Below are 24480 nucleotides of genomic sequence, written 5' to 3' on the forward strand. Positions count from 1 at the left end.
CCGTCAATGATGGAAGTGGTCAAGAAAGAGATATTGAAGTTCCTTGATGCGGGTATCATCTATCCAATCTCAGATAGCAAGTGGGTGAGCCCAGTGCAAGTGGTACTGAAGAAGATGGGAATCACGGTGGTCGAGAATAACAAAGGTGTGATGGTCCCCACCCATGTTCAAAACGGGTAGAGAGTATGAATTGACTACTGCAAACTTAATGCAAGCATAAGAAAAGATAATTTTCCATTACCTTTCATTGATCAAATGTTAGAAGGGAAATCTCACTCTTGTTGTCTTGACGGGTATTCTGGTTTTCACCAAATCCCAGTGGCACCAGAAAACCAAGAAGAGACAATCTTCAGATATCCATTTGACACTTTTTCATGCCGGAGAATGTCATTTGGATTGTGTAATGTACCCGCCACTTTCCAATGTTGTATGGTTAGTATTTTCTCGGAGTATGCTGAAAACATAATTGAAGTTTTTATGGATGACTTTACGGTATATGGATACTCTTTTCAAGAATGTTTGACCAATCTCACCAAAATTTCGAAAAGATGCATTGAAAGAAATTTGGTTTTAAACTTTGAGAAATGTCATTTTATGGTGAGTCAAGGTCTTATTTTGGGCCACGTTGTGTCTAAGAAAGGAATCGAGGTAGATAAGGAAAAAATTTATTTTATTCAAAGCGTACCTTACCCCACTTGTGTTCGGGAAGTTCGTTCTTTTTTGGGCCATGCAGGTTAATTTCTACCTGAGATTCATCAAGGATTTTTTGAAGATAACAAGACCAATTTGCCAACTCTTGCAAAAGGATGTTGACTTTGAGTTCAATGAGGCGTTAAAAGAAGCTTTTGACAAGCTCAAGGAGTTTCTTACATCCACCCCTATCATACAAGCACCAAATTGGGATCTCCCATTTGAGATTATGTGTGATGCAAGGGAATATGTTGTTGGCACCGTTTTGGGTTAAAAGAATGGAAGAGCCTCCCTTGTGATCTACTATGCATCGAGAACACTAGACAATGCTCAAAGCAACAACTCTACCATGGAAAAGGAGTTGTTGGCCATAGTGTTTGCTTCAGAGAAATTTAGGCAATATCTACTCGACACCAAAGTCATAGTGTATTCGGATCATGTGGCTCCCAAGTACTTGATGACAAAGAAAGATACAACCAAGACTCATCCGGTGGATCTTATTATTGCACGAATTTGATTTGGAGATTCGAGACAAGAGCGGATGCGAAATCTTGTTGCCGACCACCTAAGCCGGATCACTTCAAACGAAACTCCTCTCCCGTTACGGGACGAGTTTTCGGATGAGCATCTCTTTTCCCTTACTCAATCTACTCCTTTTTATGCCGATATCGTTAACTTTTTGGTCACGAAAAGGTATCCCGACACATTTTCACGTGCTCAAAAAGACAAATTGAAAAATGATGCAAAATATTACGTATAGGATGAACCTTATTTGTGGAAAAATTGTCCCGATCAAATTATAAGACGATGTGTACCCCAATAAGAGCATCAATTCATTTTACAATTTTGTCATGAATTTTCTTGTGGGGGACACGTCAGACCTAACTAAACTTTGAGAAAAGTTCTTGAGTGTGGATTATTTTGGCCAACCATGTCACACGATTGTTATTTGTTTTGAAAAAGTTGTGAATGGTGTCAAAGGACGTTGAACATTTCACAAAAAAAATAAAACGCCATGTTTGTGAAGTTTTTGACGTATGGAGGATTGATTTTATGGGCCTATTTCCCGTTTCATATGGCAATGTTTACATTTTACTCGCGGTTGACTATGTCTCAAAATAGGTTGAAGCCAAGGCCACAAGATCGGATGATGCCAAAACGGTTATCGAGTTTTTAAAATCTAATATTTTTGTGTTATTTGGTGTGCCTAGGGCATTGATTAGTGATAGAGGGACACATTTTTGCAACCAAATTATGGGGGCTTTATTGAGAAAGTACAACATTACGCACCGTGTCTCTACCGCTTACCACCCCCAAATAAACGATCAAGTTGGGGTTTCAAATCATGAAGTGAAGTATATCCTCAAGAAAATAGTGAACCCGAAAAGGAAGGATTGGAGTTTGAGGCTTGATGATGCCTTGTGGGCCTACCGGACCGCTTACAATACCCCGATAGGCATGTCTCCATTTAGGTTGGTCTTTGGAAAGCCATGTCATCTTCTCGTGGAATTAGAGCATTGTGCATTTTGGGCGTTCGAGCAATTCAATTTCAATATTGTTGAAGCTGGAAGACATAGGAAGCTTCAACTTCAAGATTTAGAAGAATTGAGAAATGACTCTTATGAAAATTCAAGAATTTACAAGGAGAAAACGAAGTTTTTTCATGACAAGTCCATCGCCCGGAAGCATTTCGAACCGGGACATAGGGTTTTGCTTTACCATTCACGATTGAAGTTATTTTCGGGCAAGTTAAGGTCAAGGTGCATATGTCCTTTTTTTGTCATAAAAACTTTTGGCCATGAAGTAGTAGAAATCCAAAGTGAAGAGATGAGACAAATTTTCAAAGTCAATGGGCACCATTTGAAGCCATTCTATGAAGGTTTCAATGCAAATGCTCTTGAAATCATCCATTTGGATGTCTCGAGGTGTTGAAGCAAGCAAAGAGGACGTCTCGCCAAAGTCATTAAAGAAGGGCATTTTTGGAAAGCATTGTCTTTCATGACTATGAATTCAAATAAAGGAGTGTTGAAGATGTTTTAATGTTTATTTTGAAGTTCTCTCTGAAGAAAATAAGTTTTCCAAGTGTTTAAGCCTTCAAATGCAAGCCAATAATCCCAACAAGTTGAAGTGAAACGAAACCAAAGACTGTGAACAACACGCGCCTGCGTGGCCATGCACGCCCCACCTACGCGACCACCCTGCGCGGCCGCGTGCCTTAACGCGAGTGACTTACGCGGATACATATGATCGATTAGAACAAGTCGTGATTGTAATTTTAACTGCAACATGCACGCGGCTGTGTGCCCTCCATGCACGACCCGTGCAGATGTTGACGACCAAAGGCTAATTTTGTTGACAAGCTTTGACTTCCGTTGACCAGGTGGTTTAATGTGTTGACTAACATTGACTTGTGTTGACCGAACTTGACCATGGATTAAACACTTTAGCCACTCATCTTCTTCATTCAACCCTACACAAACTCCACCATTCTCTCTCAAACTCTTCACAACACAAACACCCACTTCTCACAAAAATTCGATTTCCCGAAGTTCTACCAGGACCACCGCCATTCTTCACCATTTTTCATCCTCTACAAACCCCACCCAAAATTTCTTATGATCTTCCTCCGGAATTATGGGCGTCACCACCACCATCTCGCCACTTTCCGGCCAACTCCGGCCACCTCTCACAATTCTGACAACATCAAAGTGTTCCTTTTTACAAGCTCTATACATCCCACTGAACAAAACCTCAAAATCTCACTAACAATTTCGCCAAAAATTTAGAGCCACCACGAGCCGCCACCAGAGTTTTGCAAAACTCAAGTTATAAATATTGATTTATTGAACAAGCATTGCATTTTGGCGCCCATGAACAATCACAAATCTTGGGGTGTACAGTAGCGAATTTCAGGTTCAAGTTCGATTTTTGGGACAAAAACGAGTGAGTTGGGTATCTTCTTTCCTTGGCTTTCATTACTATAATTGCAACCAATTATGCTTTGGCAATTGCCTAGGATCGTTAGTTATTTCTCGTTTTATTTATAAGAATTGGTTTGAGAATGGTTAAAATTGGTTAATTTGCTTGGGAATTTGCTTAAAAGTGTTTAAACTTTTGTTGGGATTTGTTCATTTTCACTAGAAATGCTGCTGGATTTGTCAAATGGAACCGATAAGTGTTGTTTGAAACCATTTTGAATTGTCAAAAGTTGGGTGCAGTTGTTTATTGGAATTTTTGTGTTCGGTTTAATTATAGTTATATTAATTTTGAGAGCGGTGAGAAGAGGGATTACTTGGGTGAATTGTTTTTGATATTGTAGATCTTGACAATAGGCAGAACAACAACTCAGGCACACACTCATGGATCATCCACTGATCCTAATCCGTAACAGGATGCCGCCGGTACTTCACAAAAATCCACTGGAAAATGGAAGAAAAATGGAAATGAGGGAAGCGGTCCTTCCCTTACAAAGGCGGAAACAAAAACATATCAGTCCAACCTCCATGGACGTTCAATCTGGGCCACAAATTTTTACCACAAAGAGTCAATGCATAAGCTTGGGGTACATATCGGTGTGGAATCTATGTTACGTGGTATGGCTTGGGATGATTTTCTTAACCTCTGCGATAGGACCTACGAAGATCCCACGCTAGAATTCCTGTCCACTTTTTCCACTAATGATGAATCCGAGATTATTACCTTCCAACTACAGGTCAAAGTCATCGGCTTTCATACGGACGATTGAACTCTATCATGGGAGTAAATCACACAAACGACACAACCATCTGTTCTCAATAGTATGTCAGCTTCCTGCGTTGCCCCAACATGGAGTTTTGGTCAAAAATAACTGGTCTCGATACGTTCAATCCGAGCTACCAGAGGGCCAAACACATAGTTCATCATTTTCGTCACATTGCACACCGCGTCCTCACCACCAACATTTTCAGTTGCCTTGAACCCGGTAAAATTAATAGATGCGAGCTATTCTTCCTAGCCTACATGAGACATTGGGAAAAACTTCTTTTGTCCACATTATTCCTCTATAAATGTGAGGCTGTTCGTCAACGCACCATCGGAGAAATCCATATCGGGGGGCTTATTACCATCATAGGTCGAGCCATTGGCCTAGACAACCCTGACCTCGATTACATGCCCGTTGACCACTACCAGCCCAACTTTCTACTAGATTTTCTCGCTCTTGAGCGAGCATAGATGTTGGTTAGTTGGGGAATGACTCATACAACTGGCTTGATGGTGACAAGCATCCGGTTTCATCCTCCCCAACTAGGTTGGTGATTCATTCTCACCGGATGACCCCGACACTTGGCTTCCTCCTGATCAGTTGACCCCAGCGGGTGTGCTAGCCGACTCTAAGGATGAGGAAAAGGACAAAGAGGATGCTGACGAGATCCCCGAGGCGAAGGACCATTTTGACCAGCCTTCAGTGCAGCAACTGATGTATCAACATGACCACTTTCAGGCTCCTCCACAACTTTTTGAGCAACATCAGTATCATCCGCAACATCAGGGGGGACACAAGCTCCCAACATATTTCCCCCTACATTCTTTGACCAGTTCGCCACGATGTTCTCCACCGTTTATGGCATCGACACTCAGACACAGGAGAAAACCCGGGCCATTCAGTATGTGGCGAATCGCGTTGGTAGACTGGAGCATCCCTTTCCATCCACTTCCCGCCAGGTCTAGGACATGTGGGACTACCACTATCGTCTCGGACACTTTCCGCCGACCGACCCCCTGATTTAGGTCATTTCTAGCATTTCCTTAAGCATTGAGGACAATGCTTGTTCTTAAGCTTGGGGTGGGGTATTTCCTTTGACTTTTTCATGCATTTTTTTAATAAGGTTGCATAACATTTTAGTTTTAAGCTAATTTTCATTTATTTTTTAATTTTATTTTATAAAATTCCAAAAAGATTTTAGTTTCTTCTTTTCTACCTTTTTAATTTTTGCATAACATTTAGCTTAGGGCATTAGCATTCATGTAGTATTGTGGTCTGTTTATTCTCACCCTCTTGCATGCCATGGAACATGTTCATAGTTATTGTATCATTATTGGTCAATGATCTTGTTGTTATCTCATCCATCGAACTGGAACCATTTGGCTGCAGTTTGGGACTTCATACTTGGGATCAACTGCTGGAGCTTAAAGGGGTAAGTGATCTTGGCCAGGTAGTTCTCATAAAGAATTATTCATTCAATACTAACAACTGTAGGATTAACTATAACAATGGATGTTTTTATCCTTGCGTTCCATACCGCCGAGAGGATCACACTTGATCATGTTTGAACCGTTAGGATGAAGCACTGGTGCTTGTCCCCGAGTAGAATCCAAATCCGGTCTCTTTACATCACTATATATATATATATATATATATATATATATATATATATATATATATATATAGGCTTAGGTTATTCTATTCAAAGTAATTATTGTGTTATTGTATGCATAAATATGGGCCAATCAATTTTACTTATTTTACGAAAGTGATTAATATATATTATTGAATTAAATATAAACGAAAAATATCATCTTAATTAATTACAAGGGTAATTTAGTCAAGTAATATAGATTTAATAAAGGAAAATTGCATTTTTAAGGGATCATAGATTCTATTAATTTTGAAATTCCGATTTTACGAATTATAATTCTTTTAATTCGGACATTCTGACAGAATATGTTTATGAGTATATTAAAAAATAAAAAAATTCTTGAACCAAAAATAATAAAAGTATTCTTGAACCTATTTCTTGATCATGAATTTAAAAACTACTTGTAGAATAACAAATTCTTGAACAATCAATTGAAGAATAAAAACAAAAAATACATTATTTCTTAGAGAATACGGGTAACAATTGTTAAGAATTACATTTATTGTTAAAGAATAAAACTACAAAAACTTCCAAAACGGGAAAGAAAACATCAAAATCTAATGACGACTAAAACATTCTAAAAGAATAATGTTGCTTAGAATCACTTTCACTTTTATGGTCCGTTCTTCAAGCATCAACTTTTGTGATTCCAACTGAATTGGAATTCGTGATTCAATTCCAACATAATTAGAATTCGTGATTCCATTCCAATATAATTGGAATCTCACTAATATCATCCATTGAATCATCTACATAAACATAGTTGATACCTTTTCAGAATTCAACCTTGTCAAGATCCTGCACTGTCAACGTAAATGAAGTGTTAAATAAAGAAAAAACATAAACTGAAATATGAATCAATTCATAAAATTCAGCCAAAAATCAAGTTAAAATCAAAAGAAATCCTAAATTGTACACTAAAAATTATGTCAAAATCAAATAGAATCTGAGGCGATCAGATTTTATATATAATTCCAAGTTAAATGTGCAATGAAAGACCTCCCCTCACCCATCTTTCTCTCGGTGAAGACAGAGAAGTTGCATCTCTCCTTCTTGAGGATCATTTTCGTTGATCCCTTGTTCCTTCATTAATTGATGCTAAAAACTCCTCATTGGTGGTGTTGTTTTCTCTAACTGAACAAGGAGGCAGTAGCCTCGTGATTTATTCCCTCACATGTTCCTGTCGATCACCACAGGGACATCCCTTATCACCTCTAGTGATTGCCTCTCCACCTGTCAAATAATGAAACCAAGCACCTTGCCTTCCATTGATTCATGTCAAAAAAAAGAAGAAGAAAAATCAGAAGCAACATGGAGGCTGTCGGAGAAGCCCTCATCCGCTCACCTCTTTCCACCATCGACGAGCAACAGACCCTTTTCCCTCACACATTTCCCTTCCTTCCCCATCAACCATCGCTTATGCCTCCCTCCTCCCAAACCTTCTTCTGACCTCCTCGTCTTCTTACCTCACAGTCAGACAAGAGGGAACAAAAGCTCGTGCTTCTTCCCTTCGTTGCTTAAGTCTCGTCGACCCCATAGACGCTTCCTTATCCTGCAATCGATCGACATCCATTGGACCTTGCAGTCGCTTCGTGCTTTCCTTCTCACCTTCATCGATGTACAAATACATGTGTCAACGCCCATGAAATCAGAAATCAAGAAATCAGACTTTCTTTTCCATTCTTTCTTCATTCGAGCCCTAACTATGTGTGGGTATGTGTGTATCATTAGTCTTAAATCAGAATTGCAAAAGAACATGTAGAGGCGATAATGGCTTGGTATTTTTTTGAAGATGGAGAAGAGATGAAGGGAATAATAGCTGGTGTTCAGTCAAGATCCAAACTTTAGATCGTGGTGGCTGAAACTTTTGATCGAAGCCTACAGGGGGTTTTTCAAAGTGACATCGGTGGTAATTAAAAGGGGATAAATTAGGTTAAAATCAACTAGCATAATTATAGGAAAGTATTTGGGGAATTTGTTTATAAAATTACCTAATTAGCCCTATTTTTTTAATTATTTATTTATATTTTAAATTTTGATTGGCCCACATTTATGTATACAATAACACAATAAATATTTTAAACACCTGAACCTAGCTCTCTCTCTCTCTCTCTCTCTATATATATATATATATATATATATATATATATATATATATATATATATATATATATATTATTTTTTTTTATTTTCTTAGGATTTTAGAGAGTCCTTTAGTCCACTGTTGGACATTTTCATTATATTTGGAAAATCACATGTTTGAAAAGGAGCTTACATATTTATGCTCCTCACATGGTCGATATGTTAGTGCACTACCTTCAAGTATATGTTTCACTAACATCTCAAAAAAAAAAAAAAAAAAAGAGAAGCTAAAGCATTTTCCAAGCCCCAATTATCTTAGATGGGTGACCGCTTCAATTATTAAACAAAATTTTCCTACATTTTGGTGACCCAACGTTTTACACTTAATTATTTGTTTAGGAATGTTTTGTTGTATATAGATCAAGTTGTTTTCGCAAATTGGTGATGTTAGAGAGACTATCGAGTCGGACACTACAAGACGTTTGGGCGAATACTAAGTGAACTGAATCCTACAATGGTGCCCGAGCGATGGAACCCAATCACACTTGAGAGTGGCCGGAAGAGATGAGATCACGCAACTTTCGTGATAAGAGTGTGCACTTAAAGAAGAGCTCCACACGAGCCCGTCCAGATGCTTTCTCCCTACTACAAATCTTCTTCATTGTATGCATGTTCCTTTGAGGCTGCGACTGACCGTTCCTCCTTACTCACCTAGAGGAGTTGTCCTAGTTGTGGTTTATGGTTCCATTGTCATCGGATGAAAAAGTCATGAGATAACAAGATTAATTATGACAATTTTGAGTAAATGTGATCAGGTTCTACGGTTTTATCCAATCTTTTCATTTTAGTCTTGTCTTACTTGAGGACAAGCAAGGTTTAAGCTTGGGGTGATTTGATAGTTTCATTTTATTTACTTCTTTTTATAGTTTATTTTAGCATATTTCATCCATAATTTAGTTAATTTCCATGCATATTTTCCTTTTTGTTATTTTATGACCATTTCGGGTACTTTCTAGTTTCGTGAGCTAAATTGCAGATTTTAAGGAGAGTAGCGGAGCGAGATCTTTGGGAAGCGATTGGACTTAGATGATGTCAAGGCTCTTGGGTTTTATAATAATGGATTTGATGCTTAGAGTGGGCTTTCTTATTAATTAATGGCTTGGAAGAAATAAACTTTAAATTTGCAAGATGCAGGAGAATATTCGAGCGTGCAGACTGATGGTCGGGCGATTACGGAAGCTATGGATCATTTGGAGAAGCCGAATTGGGATTAAAATGAAGGAAACTTGAAGAAAAATGGACCAGGAGCTGTTTGGATTCGAACTGGGCGAAGTAGGCTAGGCTGTGGAGGCCCAATACTCAAAGAAGCCACAATCTGGTACCACCCACACAACCCAGCGCGACCACGCATGACTCAGCATGGGCAGTTTCAGAATTTCATTTAGAAGGATATATGGGGAAGGTTGGTGTGCATCTTTTGCACACTCTTACACATCCGAAAATACAACAATCCTCTGTAGATTTTGGAGCACTTTGAAGGCCAAGAACCCTCCATAGCTTCATCATTTTTTTCTCTTAATCGTGTTGAATGTTTGGTACAATATCTTCTAACTTTGTTTTCTTGTGTTTAGCCATGTTAGGCTAAACCAAATTTGGTTGAATTTGGTGAAACTCTTTGACTAGTTGTTGAATGTTGAAGACTCCATGAACTTGTTCTTAAATCTTTATTAGAATATTTTTTGTTTAAACATCTTATCACTACTTGTATGTCTTTATTCATGAGTCTAAATGTGTTTGTTGTGATTACTTAGCTAATTTATTGATTAAGTAAAGGATCCTCAAATTAGCAAGCAAAAAATGATTCTTGTGTAGTTTTGGTTCACACAATCATAAAAACATTTTCTCCAATATGGTAGTGAAAGCAGTTGACTCCTCTTAGATTTGGTGACTTTTTGGTTATTAATGCTAGTTGACTTTGACTAATCACATGCTTAATGGAGATTGTGGCTTTGACTAAGGAAATTGTTATGAGCTTCTCTAACCATTTTAATAACTAAGAAAAGTCTAGGTAATCTCAATATTCTTTGGTTACTATAGCCAATTTAAGGATTTAAAACAAGTATTGCATCGTTGGATTCTAATGATATGTTCCTCAAAAGTCAACGTGAGGAAACCTTAAGTCAACCATCCTTCCCTCATTGATTTTACATCAAACTATTGCTTTTATTGAAATTGTGATTAGTTTAATTCAAGTTTATCTCAAGTATTTTAAAAGACCCAAACCCCCAGTTTGTTGGGTATCTATTATGTTGGCCTCGACAACCACCAATTCGCAAGGGAGGATCTTCATGGTCTTTCGTGATCTTCATTGGGGTTGTTTGGTTGTTCATCTTCCAACTCACTTTCTCTATTTTCTCCATTTTTTTCTCACCATTAACATGATTTGACCCGTCAGCTATAGAGCATTCTACGGTATCTATAATCCTTGACCAATGAACCTAAAACATTCCTAGTTTATTTATTGAGTTAGAATTTTGTAGGGAATTTTCATCCCAATTTGTGTTTTCATCAAAAATCACGTCACGAGATATAATGATTTTGTGACAAAATGTATCATACAAACGACATGCCTTCATTCGTCGTTCTAATCTAAGATGTATTGTTTTTCTTGAGTGATCATCAAGCTTTCTTAACTTTGTTCCAACTGTTTTTGCATAGGCCACACATCTGAATACGCGAATATGCTTAATATTGGGTTTTTGCTTGTAGTATAACTGATATGGTGTTTCCTCCTTTACTTCTTTTATTAGAATTTGATTTATTATATAGGTTGCATGATTTCTTACTTCTCCCCAAAGAAGGTTAGGAACTTGTTTTGCTTTCAACATTCTTCGTGTAATATCGATATGAGTACGATTCAGTCTTTCCATTACATCATTCTGCTGTGGCATATATGGAGTTATAAGATGTCTTATCATCCCAAGATCTTTGTAAAGAGTGTTGAAGTGTTGTGATGTAAACTCGCCATCTCTAACTATTCGAAACACTTTCATTGAGTTGTTGGTTTGTTTTTCAACTGTTATCTTGAACTTCTTGAAACAGGTTAATGCTTCACTTTTTCCTTTCATAAGATAACACTACATAAATCATGAGTACTACTTAATTAAGACAAAAACGTACCTATTTCTAGTAATGGTAGATGGCGAGATAGGTCCACATAAATCTCCATGAATGAGTTCCAAGGCTTCTTTTGCTCAAAATTTGGAGTTTTTAGGGAAAGTTTTTCAACTATGTTTTCCTACTCTGCATGACTCACATAGTTGATTATTCCCTATAATGGGTGCTAAGCCAATAACCAGATCCTTTTTTGACATATTTGAAATTTTTTCAAAGTTAGCATGACCTAGCCTTGCATAGCACAACCAAATTCTATATCCTAGACGGCCATGTAAACAAATAGGTCCTCCAATTGTGATTCTTGTCTTGTGTATCACATTTTCTGAGTGTCTTACCTTGAATACGAGGGTTTTGTGGTTGTTATAAAGTAGTAGTTGATCTCCTTTCATTGAGACAACCAATTTATGTTGCTTGTCCCAAATTAATAATATTGGCTTTGAGATCAGGTATGTAGTATATTTTAATCAAGAGCTTTTGAGCTCCACCATTGCCATCAAAGAGAATGGATCCTTTTCCTTGTATTTCGACAAACGATTACTCCAAATTTGACCTGTCCCCCAATATGCCTGTTGATTTCAATGAAGAACGAGAGGTTACCTGTTATGTGGTTACTAGTACCATTGTATAAGTAACATATGTCATTCTCATCCTTACCTGTGTTATATTTTCTAGGTATCACTTTCTCCTTGTATAAAACACTGTTTCGTGAAGGTTTTTTTTAACATAAGAAGATGTGGGTCATGATCGTCAACTTCATCCATGTTAGCTTCTTCCTATTTTGCCTTTCGTTCCAGGTGCTGGGACGCAAAATGGCCAAATTTGTCACGCCTGTAACATTGAACTTTTGATCCATGTTTTTTCTTTGTTTTAGGTTTATTGGTTTTTTCATTCAAAGAAGGCATAGATCTACGTTGTTTTTTAGAGTGGCATCTTCCTCTACATCCTCATTCGCATCCGCCTCGTCCTCCTTTCTTGGAATTATCACTTCGAGTATTGGAAGCTATGTTGTTGAGTAATATCCAAGGTTGTAAAAAACGCTCGACGTTAGCTAGTCGGTGGACTGGGGTTAAGTGATTAATCGGCTAGGCGGAGATTAATCGGGGACCATTAATTGCTAATTTGCGGAATTTTAAAAAATTAAATATGACTCATATCATACCAAAGTTCATAAATACCACTAATATCATAACAAAATAGGTTAATATGATTAATTAAACACTAATCATGCTTCAAATAGTTTCTATTGAGATAAAACTTCTTCAAAATGTAAAAATTTCATCGTTTTATATTTTTTCACTCATTATGTATGTATGGATTAATCGCTAGGCGTCCTCTAATCGGTCGAGTAGCGCCTAGGGATTAATCAGAGATTAATCGGGACCTGGTCGGGATTTTTACAACAATATTAATACCATACCTTGATCGATTGCGGGTTCATTTGCATGAATCCATTCCTTGTAAGCCTTCAAACGCCCACCACATCTTCATATCCAATAGTTTTAAGATCAAGAACTTGTTCTATTGAGTCAAAAATATGGAAAAACTTTATTGGTAAGCTTGTGAGGAATTTCTTCATTTGTTTTCTTTCAGGGATGTTTTCACCAAGGGAGGATCACTTTGACGCAATAACTGATAGGTTTCTAGCAAAATCATTTATAGAACTTGTCTCCTTTATCTTCAAGTTGTCAAACTCGATAACAAGAGTTTGCAAGCATGCTTCTCGTACCCTATTAGCACCAAGATGGCGAGTCTTTCTTGCAGTCTATATTTCTTTTACCGTGTTAATCATGTCTACTTGCAAGATGAGATCTTGGAGAATCGAATGGAAAAGAACTGCAATAGCAATGTTGTTATTCTTTATGTTGGTTGATCCTGGATCAATGGTATCCCAAACCTGATGCACACTAAGCATCACCTTCATTAGGATTTAACATATTGTGTAGTTTGCAAAAGTCAACATCGGTACATGAAGCAAAGTTGATGAGCCATCTTTTGTTCCGCTACCGCTTGCAATGTCTGACATGACGGTGTTTTTGTGGATCTGATACCAATTAACAAATATAATTGAAATAGAAACATACAAGACATTAAGGAAATTAACTTGTTATATTCAAAGAAATCACTCAAACTTTGATACGACCCTCTACTTGTTGTGATGATATCATAACTTGATATCGTAACCTCTATATATACCTCACGTATACATATAGCTTGTTAAACACAAACTTTATATTCTATTTTAATACCTACTTGTATGGATAGAAACTTTCCTTATCAACACTTTATGAAAGGAGTCCTTGTATTATCCGGAAATTATATATATATATATATATATATATATATATATATATATATATATATATATATATATATATATATATATATATATATTCCAAATTCTGTGAAAACTTGAAAATCGGTAAGGACTGAGAAGACAATTCTTGTCCACTCGTATTCATTAAGGGTAAATTCTTTAAAATATAAATGAAATGAGTTGGGTTAATCTAGATGTGATGTTAGGCTGGGCTGGAGTTAAACTCTTATACCGGCGGTGAATTTCATTTTCTTTGTTGCATAGCATAGAAAAAGAGGCATACTAGATGCAACGAAACAGATCACCAAATCGATTAAATCATTTAGTTCCTCCTAGAATCGATGATCTCTTATACAATCAGGTTAGATTCAACTAAGTAGATCATTTTTTCTCAGAGTGATTTTATTAATAAGTATAATTTAGAACATATGCTCTGTTTTTTGTTCAATAATCAATTTAACGTGCTTATCTAATTCACGAAAAAACGATACTTTTTTTTTCTTTTGAAATCAGTTCTAACTTGAATGGTAAATGCATTGAAAATTTTCTCAATTTTCTCAATTTTACAAATTTAAGACAGTATCAAATAGTTAAAGCATCAAAATAGCATAATATGGTAGAATTATGGGTTGTGGAATCTCGTAGTAAGAAATGTCTATGTTTTAATTTTTAAAAATTTCTCTTTTAACAAAAAAAATATAGAAATCTGTATGCTAAATTCAATTCGAATTGCAACTTTGATGAAACACTCAAAATGTGTATTAGAATGTCTTTGAGAATTTAAAAATACATAGAAGCTAGTTAAAAATCATTTATAAATTTTTCTTGTTCTTGGCACACAGAACATGTTTGTATTTATGATAGTTTTATATGTAAGAGAGTGATTTTGATACTCTTCATTTACAGTATCTTTTGGTATTCATGCAAAATTTAGAAATTTAGATGTAGAATGAAAAGGAAAAAGAGATTTTTGGATTGTGGGTGTGTAGAAGAAATAGTATTATAAAAAAAAATATTGGTAAAAAAACATTTTTACACAAATATAGATTGACCTCGTAAAGAAACAATCATACAATCCTATTAAGTAAACGGGAAACTCTCAATAGTTAAGATTTAGTTACTATCAGACTTCTTATTTATGGGCAAGACACAGGAAATAGCAACACATAGGTACCAGATACAACTTCAACTTAGAATTTAATCTTCAAAATTCTAAGAATGGTAATATTCAAAAGTGTAAGAATGGTAGTCAGGAGAAGTTTCAAGAAAAATCAATAAAGCACAAACCAAATTTCATGATGCTTCAAGAAGAAAACAAGGCGCGGTCTCAATAAGATAAAACAGTAACATGATCTTCTTTTTACTTTATAACTTATATTTCATTTTTGTTTGCATACATGGTAGATATATTTTGATTACAACATTTTTGTTTACTATTTAACTTGGATTAATGATTAATATTATTTTCTAGTATTCTTGTTTACTACTAAAATATCTATTCATAACATTTTAATATTGTCATCCACCATTAATAATGTGACCAAATGGTAAATAGGATAGTGATTACAAAATTAAATGTGGGTAACGGGTAACAAATAGCCACAATAATTACAAAAAATATGATGGTTTTAACAATTATGAGTTTTCTTTATATAACTAAATGATATCATATGTCTTGCTTTGCCGTAAATGAATGTAACTATAGGGTAACAAATAGCCACATCATTTGTAAAAAAATATGTTTCTATAAGTAATATACAACGATGGTTTTAACAATGATGTATCACCAAAAGCAAAAAATTATCACATATTTTTTATGAGTTATCTTTATGTGACTAAATGATATCATGTCACGGTTGAACATAAATAAATGTTAATAAATAACCACAACAAATAGAAAAAAATGAGTTGCTATACATACTATTAAGCAATGGTTTTAACAATTATGTATCATCAATACCAAACAGTGGTCACATTTTTTCCTTCCTGAGTTTTCTTATTGCGACTAAATGATATCGTATGTCACGATTTAACATAAAATTAACGTAACTAAAAGTTAATCAACAATCACAACAAATGTAAACTAACCATGCTTAAAAATAAATTTGCCTCACTTTAAATTACTTTTATATGTGACTAAAAGATATGTTATAGGCATACTTAAAAAGTTTATGTGTCACAAAATAATAACAAACGCCACACTAACAACACATTCATGTCGTCATACGGTCACCTAACACCACTTAATTAATTTAAATGTGTATCTAAGTAATATTTACGGCTACATATTTGATAAAATACTTGATTAAATTCGTATAAAATAGCCACACTTTTTATGCTATTGTTACATTTTTAAATGTTGAATTTTAATGTAACCATAAGATGTCTTGGGTGTCATGACATACGGTGATACTTTTGATGAAAAATAATAAAGTGTGACTATACAGATATGGTCACATTTTTAAGGCTCGAAAAATTATGGTTGAAGGTTATTTTTCTTGTAGTGTAATTACTTGTATTTAACTAGAATTTTAAAGCATTAAAATCCATTTCAAAACACAAGTCTATGGCATCCAGTTATAGGAACTTTCACACATCATTTACATAATGCTTGTGGGATAAAAGACACCTAACCACCTGTATTATATTTTGGTGTCGAGGTGTATTCATGATTTTTATAACTAGTTATAGGTTTATTACACAAGTTTCTCCAATTCGATGACTTGATCAAAAATCTTTTGTGATTAAGGACACCTAAGCAAAATAGATCCAAGGCATATATGGGATCAAACATGTCAATTAAGAAAAAGGTTGTTATGGATCCCATACATATATGAATTACTATGAGAACATGAATCAATGCGCAGAAAGGGCTTGAAAACTCAAACCATGAGTTAATATTTAAGATCGTATCTGCTTCTAATTAGTTGGTCCAGTTAAGATGTATACCAATCAAGACTTGTAGATTATATTGAACAACGTATTCAAGTATAAAAATCAAGTAAGTTTGAGTATAATCAAAGTAAAGAAAATTTAGAACAAGTAGAATGTAAATGAAAGAAAGTGACTTGCAAGAGAGTTTGAATTGATGCCAACAGAATAGTGATTGGTGGTTAATTCATGGTACATTCACTCCTTAAAAAGTAAAGGAGGAACATGGTACAAACCGAAGTACAATCTAAGGAGTTGTTAATACAATAGGTTTGACAAATATGACACTTAAAAGATATGTTGAAAAAGTCCTAAGAACTGTTACATCAATAAAAGACAAAAAGCATTAAATGCTTGTATAGACACTTACTTCGAACACACTTCATCTTGGATCAAAAGGAGCTTCGGATCTACTTCACATCTCAGAATAAAGTTGACTTCGGATTTAATTTGGATTGCTAGAGGTTCATTTCTTATGCATTAGCAATCCCCCCTAAGTGAACTTAGCAATCTGTGAACTAAGTTGGCATCTTCAGATATGAAAACGTAAGTACCGTGGAGCCAACTTTGGACTTCAAAATACCATTTCAGGCGATCAATGAATTTCTTCTTCATGGGCTCAGGAGCATCACTTTTGGCAGCATTGACTATGAGCTTTTCCAGAATGGTTGAAGGAACGAGATTCTTATCAAAGACCCGAAAAAAATTCTTTTTTGTTGATATTCTTCCTCGGATAGACGTATCTGAGATCAGGTTCTTCAATTAGACCTTCTGCTAAGATTTGAGCTTAAGGAGTAGGAACAACCAACTTACCTTTCAAGCAGCTATAGGAGTAGGAACAACCAACTTACCTTTCAAGTTGCTTTCTGCAGTTCTTAGAAGGCGTTGAAGCTTGCTAAGAGTGACCTCCTCCTTTTTCATATGATAGGTCATACGGAACTGATCGTAAAAAGAAGCAAATGAATGTAGGATAATGTCAATAGCCAACTCTTCATCGAAGTTCACATTTAACTTCAACAAGCGGTCCACATATGTAACGACGTAAATTTTCAAAACAATTTTTCATTTTTAATTCATACTTTTAATCATCAAAAACAATATCAAAACATAATGTATTCAATATTATCATAACAAAACAATTCCCAGAATCTCAAACATAATCTTTATGAGTGTGTACGGATCATGTCGGCGCCTTCCCACGATCCTCGCTAGTACCTGAAACACATAACACAACAACTGTAAGCTTAAATGCTTAGTGAGTTCCCCAAAATACCACATACCACAAATACGCCTTTCCAGGCCACAACTCTATAGGATCTTCCAATCCATATGTCTTAGGGGACTTCCATCCCGAATCCCGGTAGACCTTCCGGTCATACCCGTATCGACCTTCCGGTCCGAACCTCTTGACCTTTCGGTCCATAACCTCTTAACCTTCCGGTGCATAACATACATAACATTCATAACACATACATATCACATAACAACATACATCTCATACATCTCATAGCATATAAGACCTTCCGGTCACACATAGGTACCCTTCCAGGTACAGGAGAGTGAGAAGACTCACCTCAATGAAGTCGGATAAACTCTCGTGCTCAACGTCCCGACCTAGCCTTCTCCTATTATTCAAATAGCATCCTGATCAGAATTCTCTCATGATCTCATCTCTACAAACTAGGTAGAAGGCCATTCTACCCTACCCTGAACTCTCCTGAATCAATCCTGACCAGAACCTTAAAGTCAACAAAAGTCAACGGTCAAACTTTGACCCGACTCGTCGAGTGCACATGGGTGACTCGGCGAGTCCATGCGGGTTCTCTGAATCCTTTCAGCCTCTCTTGACACGTCGAGTCATCATTCCACTCGATAGGTTACACTTGTCACGAATCGCGGGGCAACCCCGACTCGACTTGTCGAGTCGCTCATGGACTCGGCAAGTTCATTCCATGCTCACACTCAAATGACCTTTTGAGGTCAGATCTGTTCCTCTAATCCATAGATCTAACCTTCCCAAGCTCAATAAACACATAAAGGTTCGAACTTGATACTCATGCAACGTCCAAATGACACTACTTGATGATTTAGCCCCGAATACAACATTCTAAGTCCATTTCCTCCATAACCCAACATAAAGCAAGATGGATAACATTCTCTGGACCACTATGGGTCCAGATCTGAAGTCTAAACTTGATAAGGGACCATATTCCCAACAAATCAACCCAATAAAGGGCATAGGAAACCTTAGATCCATGGATTCTTTAACAAAACAGAAAGAGGGTCAAGATGCTACCTCAAAGATGATGCCCTCTGCTTGAAATCCACAAATATGCAACCTCCATGGCCTCTTCTAAGCTGGAATCAACTTCTTCTTGCAAAACAAACACACAAAAGGTCCAATAATGGCTTCTTTTCTCTCACAAACGCTCAAGCACTATTAGGGTTTCTCTCAAGGGTCTGGTAGCCGCAAATGGTGGCTATATGGGTCCTTAAATAGGTCCTAAACCCGAGAAATTAGGGTTTCACTAAACAGCGTGGACTCGCTGAGTCCACTTATGGACTCATCGAGTCCTTCATTAAATCAGACCAAAAGATGCGCGATCCCACTCGGCGAGTCTGAGTGCCTACTCGCCGAGTCCCTCTCATATATTCAATATAATTACTTAACATAGGATACCTGGGAATCCAGATGTTACAACATATCTCTGCATCTTTTGCAAGTGGGTCGTGATGGACTCTCCATCCTTCATTTTGGTTATGATCATGGAGGCAATGATCTCATACCTTTCCTGCCGAGCACTTTGATGGTACCTTTCCATCAAGTCTTGGTGCATTTCAAAGGGCCAGAAGTCCACATATGACTTTTGAAGCTCAGCAGTCATGGTAGCAATCATACATGACAACTTTGTCGTGTCCCTCTCGTGAACCCTATATTCCTCGATTTTTTCGGGAGTAGCAGTGTTTTCATCAACCTCCTTTAGCTCTTTATCTAGGACATATTATTTGTCCTCATAGCGAAGGGCCATACGAATGTTTCTTATCCAATCGATAAAGTTTGACCCATCGAACATAGTTCTCCCAACCAAGGTCATGAGGGAGAATAAGCTAAAAGGGTTGGAGCCTGAATCATTGTTTGGGATAGACATATGAAAAGAACAAAGTTTAGATTAGATGAGAATCCATAATATAACACCCAAATGAAATATTAAGGCTAGGACCCAACAAAATATTCTACAATTCAGAAGAGGGATGTTGTATTCCAATTGTAAAATATTTGAAGGTAGGTAAATGATGATTTACCAATTTCCACCATGAAAAATGAAATATATTATTCAGTTTTAATTGTATTAAAATTCCTAGATGCTCTGAGATTCATTGAACTTTTCAATGGCATGTTTAAATCTCGATTGTGTCCATATGTTTGTGATTGGGATGCCGAGGATCACAAAAAGGGTGTGAATAACCATGCAAATGTGCTTGGTACTCTCAATGTTACAAATCACCTAATCAATGTGCCGGTTAACCACACACGCTCCATTGATCTATGATTAACATCAAGTTACCCTTTGCCACACACTGTCAGTCCCAGATTAGTGTGCCGATTAACCACACACGCTCCACCAACGACTTAACAAGGCGCAAAATGTAATTTCATGGAATAACACCATTTTCACGTTTTTCCTAAAGTAACTAAGATTATAAATTTAATAAAAGTTTAGTTACTTTATAATTATCATTATACTTTTAATGAGAATTAATGGCTTATCCTACATGTTTGGTTAACGACCCTCCACCAGTCAAGGAAGCGGTGGGTGAGAGTGGACACCCATTAAACCACCATTTTATTGGCAGTAACCTTGTACCCCGTTATAATAGTATAAGGGTTGAATGTTAAAATTTTAAAATTCTAAGGTTTGGAATTAAAATGTTTCATTAGTGAGACTTTACAAATTCCAAAACTTGAGGGCAAGTTTTGTAACTCTTCAAAACTTTTGGTTTCCATAACTTATGAAAACTTATTAGTTTTAATGTTCATGAATGAGACTCTTCATATAACTTGAGGACAAGTTACAAAAAACTCACTTCAAGAACAACTTAGATCAATTTTAACCAACATTATCATATAGTTTCACTATTGATCTAATCTAACTCATAACAAATCAATTCATATCAAATAATACAAATAATATCTTATTAACTTAAAATTTGACTGTTGTCCTTTAATTGGATAAGGATCGTCATTACGAAATAAGAAAATACGTTTTTTATAATACAAAACATTTGTGGTAATGATCATAAACCAATTCTGACCAAAAACTCGAAATTCTGCAAACAACAACCCCTAATCGACGAGTACATAAACTAGACTCGTTGAGTTGCCCTTTTACTGAGTAGACTCATCGAGTCAGTTCATGGACTCGGCGAGTTCATCAGACAGAGGACAAAAAATCGATTTTTTAAGCTTTGAAAATTACCAAGCATCAAATATAATAGAAAACAATCGTTGTCTCTGATACAACTGTTGGGTTTTAAGCACTATAACACTACTATGGTGCAAATGCAACCCTAGCTGCTTTGGATCTAAGTTTTCTCTAATTATACATGAATTTCAAATTTTCCGAAGCATACATCCTAACTAGCATACAATAGAGGATATACATTATAAAACTCATAGTTTGATGAATACCTCTTTTGTAGTTTGAAGTTATTGGCCTTAGAATGCTTTAGCACCTCAAGTGTGATGCCTCTAATGTGTCACAAACACCAAATGCAAGAGGAGGCTTGAGAGAATAGGCTAGTTAGCTCAAAATCGATTATCACTCTTTTAGAATGAATGGGGCAACCATTTTTAGCTCTAGGGGTGTGCTTTTATAGTGTTCCAAAGGCTAGGGTTACATCCATGCAAACCCTAATGCACTATAACCTTTCATATTACTTAGGCTCCATGGGTTAAACCTCTTTGGATTATCATATTGGTGTAGCCCATCCTAATTCATCATGGATCAGTGGCCCACACTATAAGAATCATTGATTTACTTAATCTGTCCTCATATATTTAATTAGTCTCTTTTGATCAGTAAATTAATTCCAAATTAATTCTTGATCAATACTAATTAAGTAATATGATTTCTCAATTAATATGTTACACTTATAATATATTAATAAATCACATAAAGCCTTATTCTCAAAAGTCCATCCTATCAAATTGCACTGGTGAAGGCAACCCAAAAGGACCATGCTACTATCAGGACAAGTACATCCTAGTTATAGTTATGGGCATAGACACCTAATCCAATACATGTGCCCATTGTATACTTTTTCAGAAGTTCGAAAATGTACTTCTCCTGATGAATAAATATCCCTATGTTAGTTTGCTTGATTTGGAGTCCGCAGAAGAAACTTAATTTACGATTCATGCTCATTTGGAATCGACTAACCATTAACTTGGCAAAATCAGCAACCCCCGCTGAATTTGTGGATCCAAAAATGATATTGGCAAAATCAGCAACCATTGTTAGCTAAATCTTGAAACTCAAAATCTAAATTTGAATTAGGGGCTATATAGTAGTAGTAGATAGATTTTCCTTTTAGAAAAAGTATACCCTAGTTCTTTACCCATATTATTTAACTCATGGATTAAAAACTCTTCATTATCGACTTAGTCAACATAAGTATTTTAACCTTCACATATATAAATCCTGGTGGTTGATTGAACTTGCCCCATGGTGGATCTTCGTTGTGAACATATTAAAAAACACACCTTTATTTGTCAAATGAAAAAGATTAAGACAACATCCTCATGCTTTCTATATGTATAAATAATAGGGTAAACAAAAAAATCATGAATTACTAAAAACTTCTTTCACATCAAAATTTGAGGACTATCCACCATAAGCACTTTACATTTTCGGAAGCATTCACATTTGATAATCAAATATTAGGGTTTTACTGCCATGCATAAAAGATAGAGTAAAAGGATAAGGTTTTTAGCATCTGGTTCTTGTGCACGGAAGGTTAAAAAAGGAAGAAATAGCTTTCTTGGTTTTCTAAATGTTAAGGTCGACTCTGAATATATAAAAAGTTATAAATAGGCTACTAATTTGTAGCAAAGGAATAAGATGCATAAATGAAATAGTATACCCTTACATGTTATACACGTGAGGGACTTTAAACGAAAATTTATTGATGGCGCCTGATGGAGGGACTATTCATGTAATATTGAAATACCACATGGACCGATTTTTTCTATTTTCTTGATATTGGACTTTATGTGCCTATTTCACCATACCACAAAGCCATTTTTTTAATTTTGTCTAGTTTTTAGAAAGTACTTATCATTGTTAAAACACAATTATAGATAGTAAAGAGCTAATTTTGAAATTTTAATAATAAATGATACAAATGATTTGCGTAAAATCCCTATATTTAAAATATTTTGAGTACAAATTATTATAACAAATAATTAAATCCTACATATGTCATAATCGATACGCAACATACACTAAAACGTAAAGACCTAACTGCCATGAACACTATTGTAGGTCTTCTCTTCAATCCCTCACCATATATAAAATCTTATGAGTGCGAATGAGTTACCCATCCCGCTGATCCTTAACATAGTGATCCTAATACACTAATCTTATAAGATCTAACCTGATGGATTACTATAAGGAACGAGTTGACTATACTGCTTCGGGGTGTCCTTGGTAGTAGGCGTTAGTCAATAAAGGAAACTATGAGGTGGATGGAGTAGATCAAATTAGCATAGGATCCAAACATCCAGGATTAATATAATTCATTAACACTTATTGACTATAAGTCTACTGTCGTATTCCACATGATTGGGTTTAGTCAGTGGTTGTCATCTCACTCTGATAGATGACTGACTGGTCATCCTTTGGTTTGATACAGACAAGTCATCCAGGTGCCAATATACTGCCCGATATGGACATTCCGTTTCTAGTTGTCTGTAAAGAAAGGGGGATACATGTAATACTCCAGTACATAATACATACTCCACCAAATCATTAATGTCATCACACAAAGTTCTATTCTCCATTCCCATGTCACACAAAACCTTGATGCTACTTAATATCCAAACTTAATTGAACTGATCATCTCTTTTGGGTCTTAGGGTGTAACTAAAAAAATTCCAATACCCATAATCATCAAGAAGTTCCTGCCTATGTAATACCTTTACTAGTCAAGGCAACACTCTTTCATCTTAACTCGAAGCTAAATGTCTTTGACAGAACTTATTTTGTACCAGACCAATTTACTATTCCTCATCAATTTAGTCTTCACGATGTCATCTCTATATAGAGTATGACTATACTTTGATTCAACTTATTCGGATCTATTCATCCTTTATATGTCTTTGTTTATAGACGAGACTAGGCTACAATCCATGTCATCATCTTCCAATACCAACTATGTTAAGGAAACACTATCATAATTTAATGTATTCTTTTAATACAGAGCATTAGGTATTAATATTTATCTTCTTGGTAATAACACTTCTATTATTATCATCATGTAATAATATTATATATACATCTTAACACATATAGAACCATACTGGATCACACAACATATGTCCTCAAATATACATCTAACACATATTTCATTCAATAAGCACATAATTCACATATAAACTTTCAACTTATATTTGACACTTTTAATAAATACTTGTATTAAAATCATGTTCATAAAAGTAACCATGCACTCACTTGCTTGAGGTGGAAGATCCATTGGAAAGCTAGCTCATCGCCTATTATTTCATCTTATTCCTTTCGAACATCCAATATACAAATATTATTATACTTCAGTATTCGTTCATTTTTATAAGGGTTCGTAATTATTTATGGATTCCTCAACAATCCCAAT

The 24480-nt window shown here is 35.7% G+C and overlaps 1 protein-coding gene across 1 annotated transcript; it reads left to right on the top strand.

Moving 5' to 3' along the window:
- The first annotated feature begins 1039 nt into the window (after positions 1 to 1039).
- Positions 1040 to 2622, top strand: LOC145065734 (uncharacterized). Its single transcript, XM_079012795.1, has 2 exons — positions 1040 to 1140; positions 1902 to 2622. Exons 1-2 carry the CDS (start codon positions 1040 to 1042, stop codon positions 2620 to 2622), a joined length of 822 nt encoding a protein of 273 aa, XP_078868921.1.
- Positions 2623 to 24480: the final 21858 nt, after the last annotated feature.

Source organism: Lactuca serriola, chromosome 1, assembly GCF_051521515.1.
Source record: "Lactuca serriola cultivar US96UC23 chromosome 1, Lser_US96UC23_V15, whole genome shotgun sequence".
In the NCBI taxonomy this organism is placed as follows: domain Eukaryota; kingdom Viridiplantae; phylum Streptophyta; class Magnoliopsida; order Asterales; family Asteraceae; genus Lactuca; species Lactuca serriola.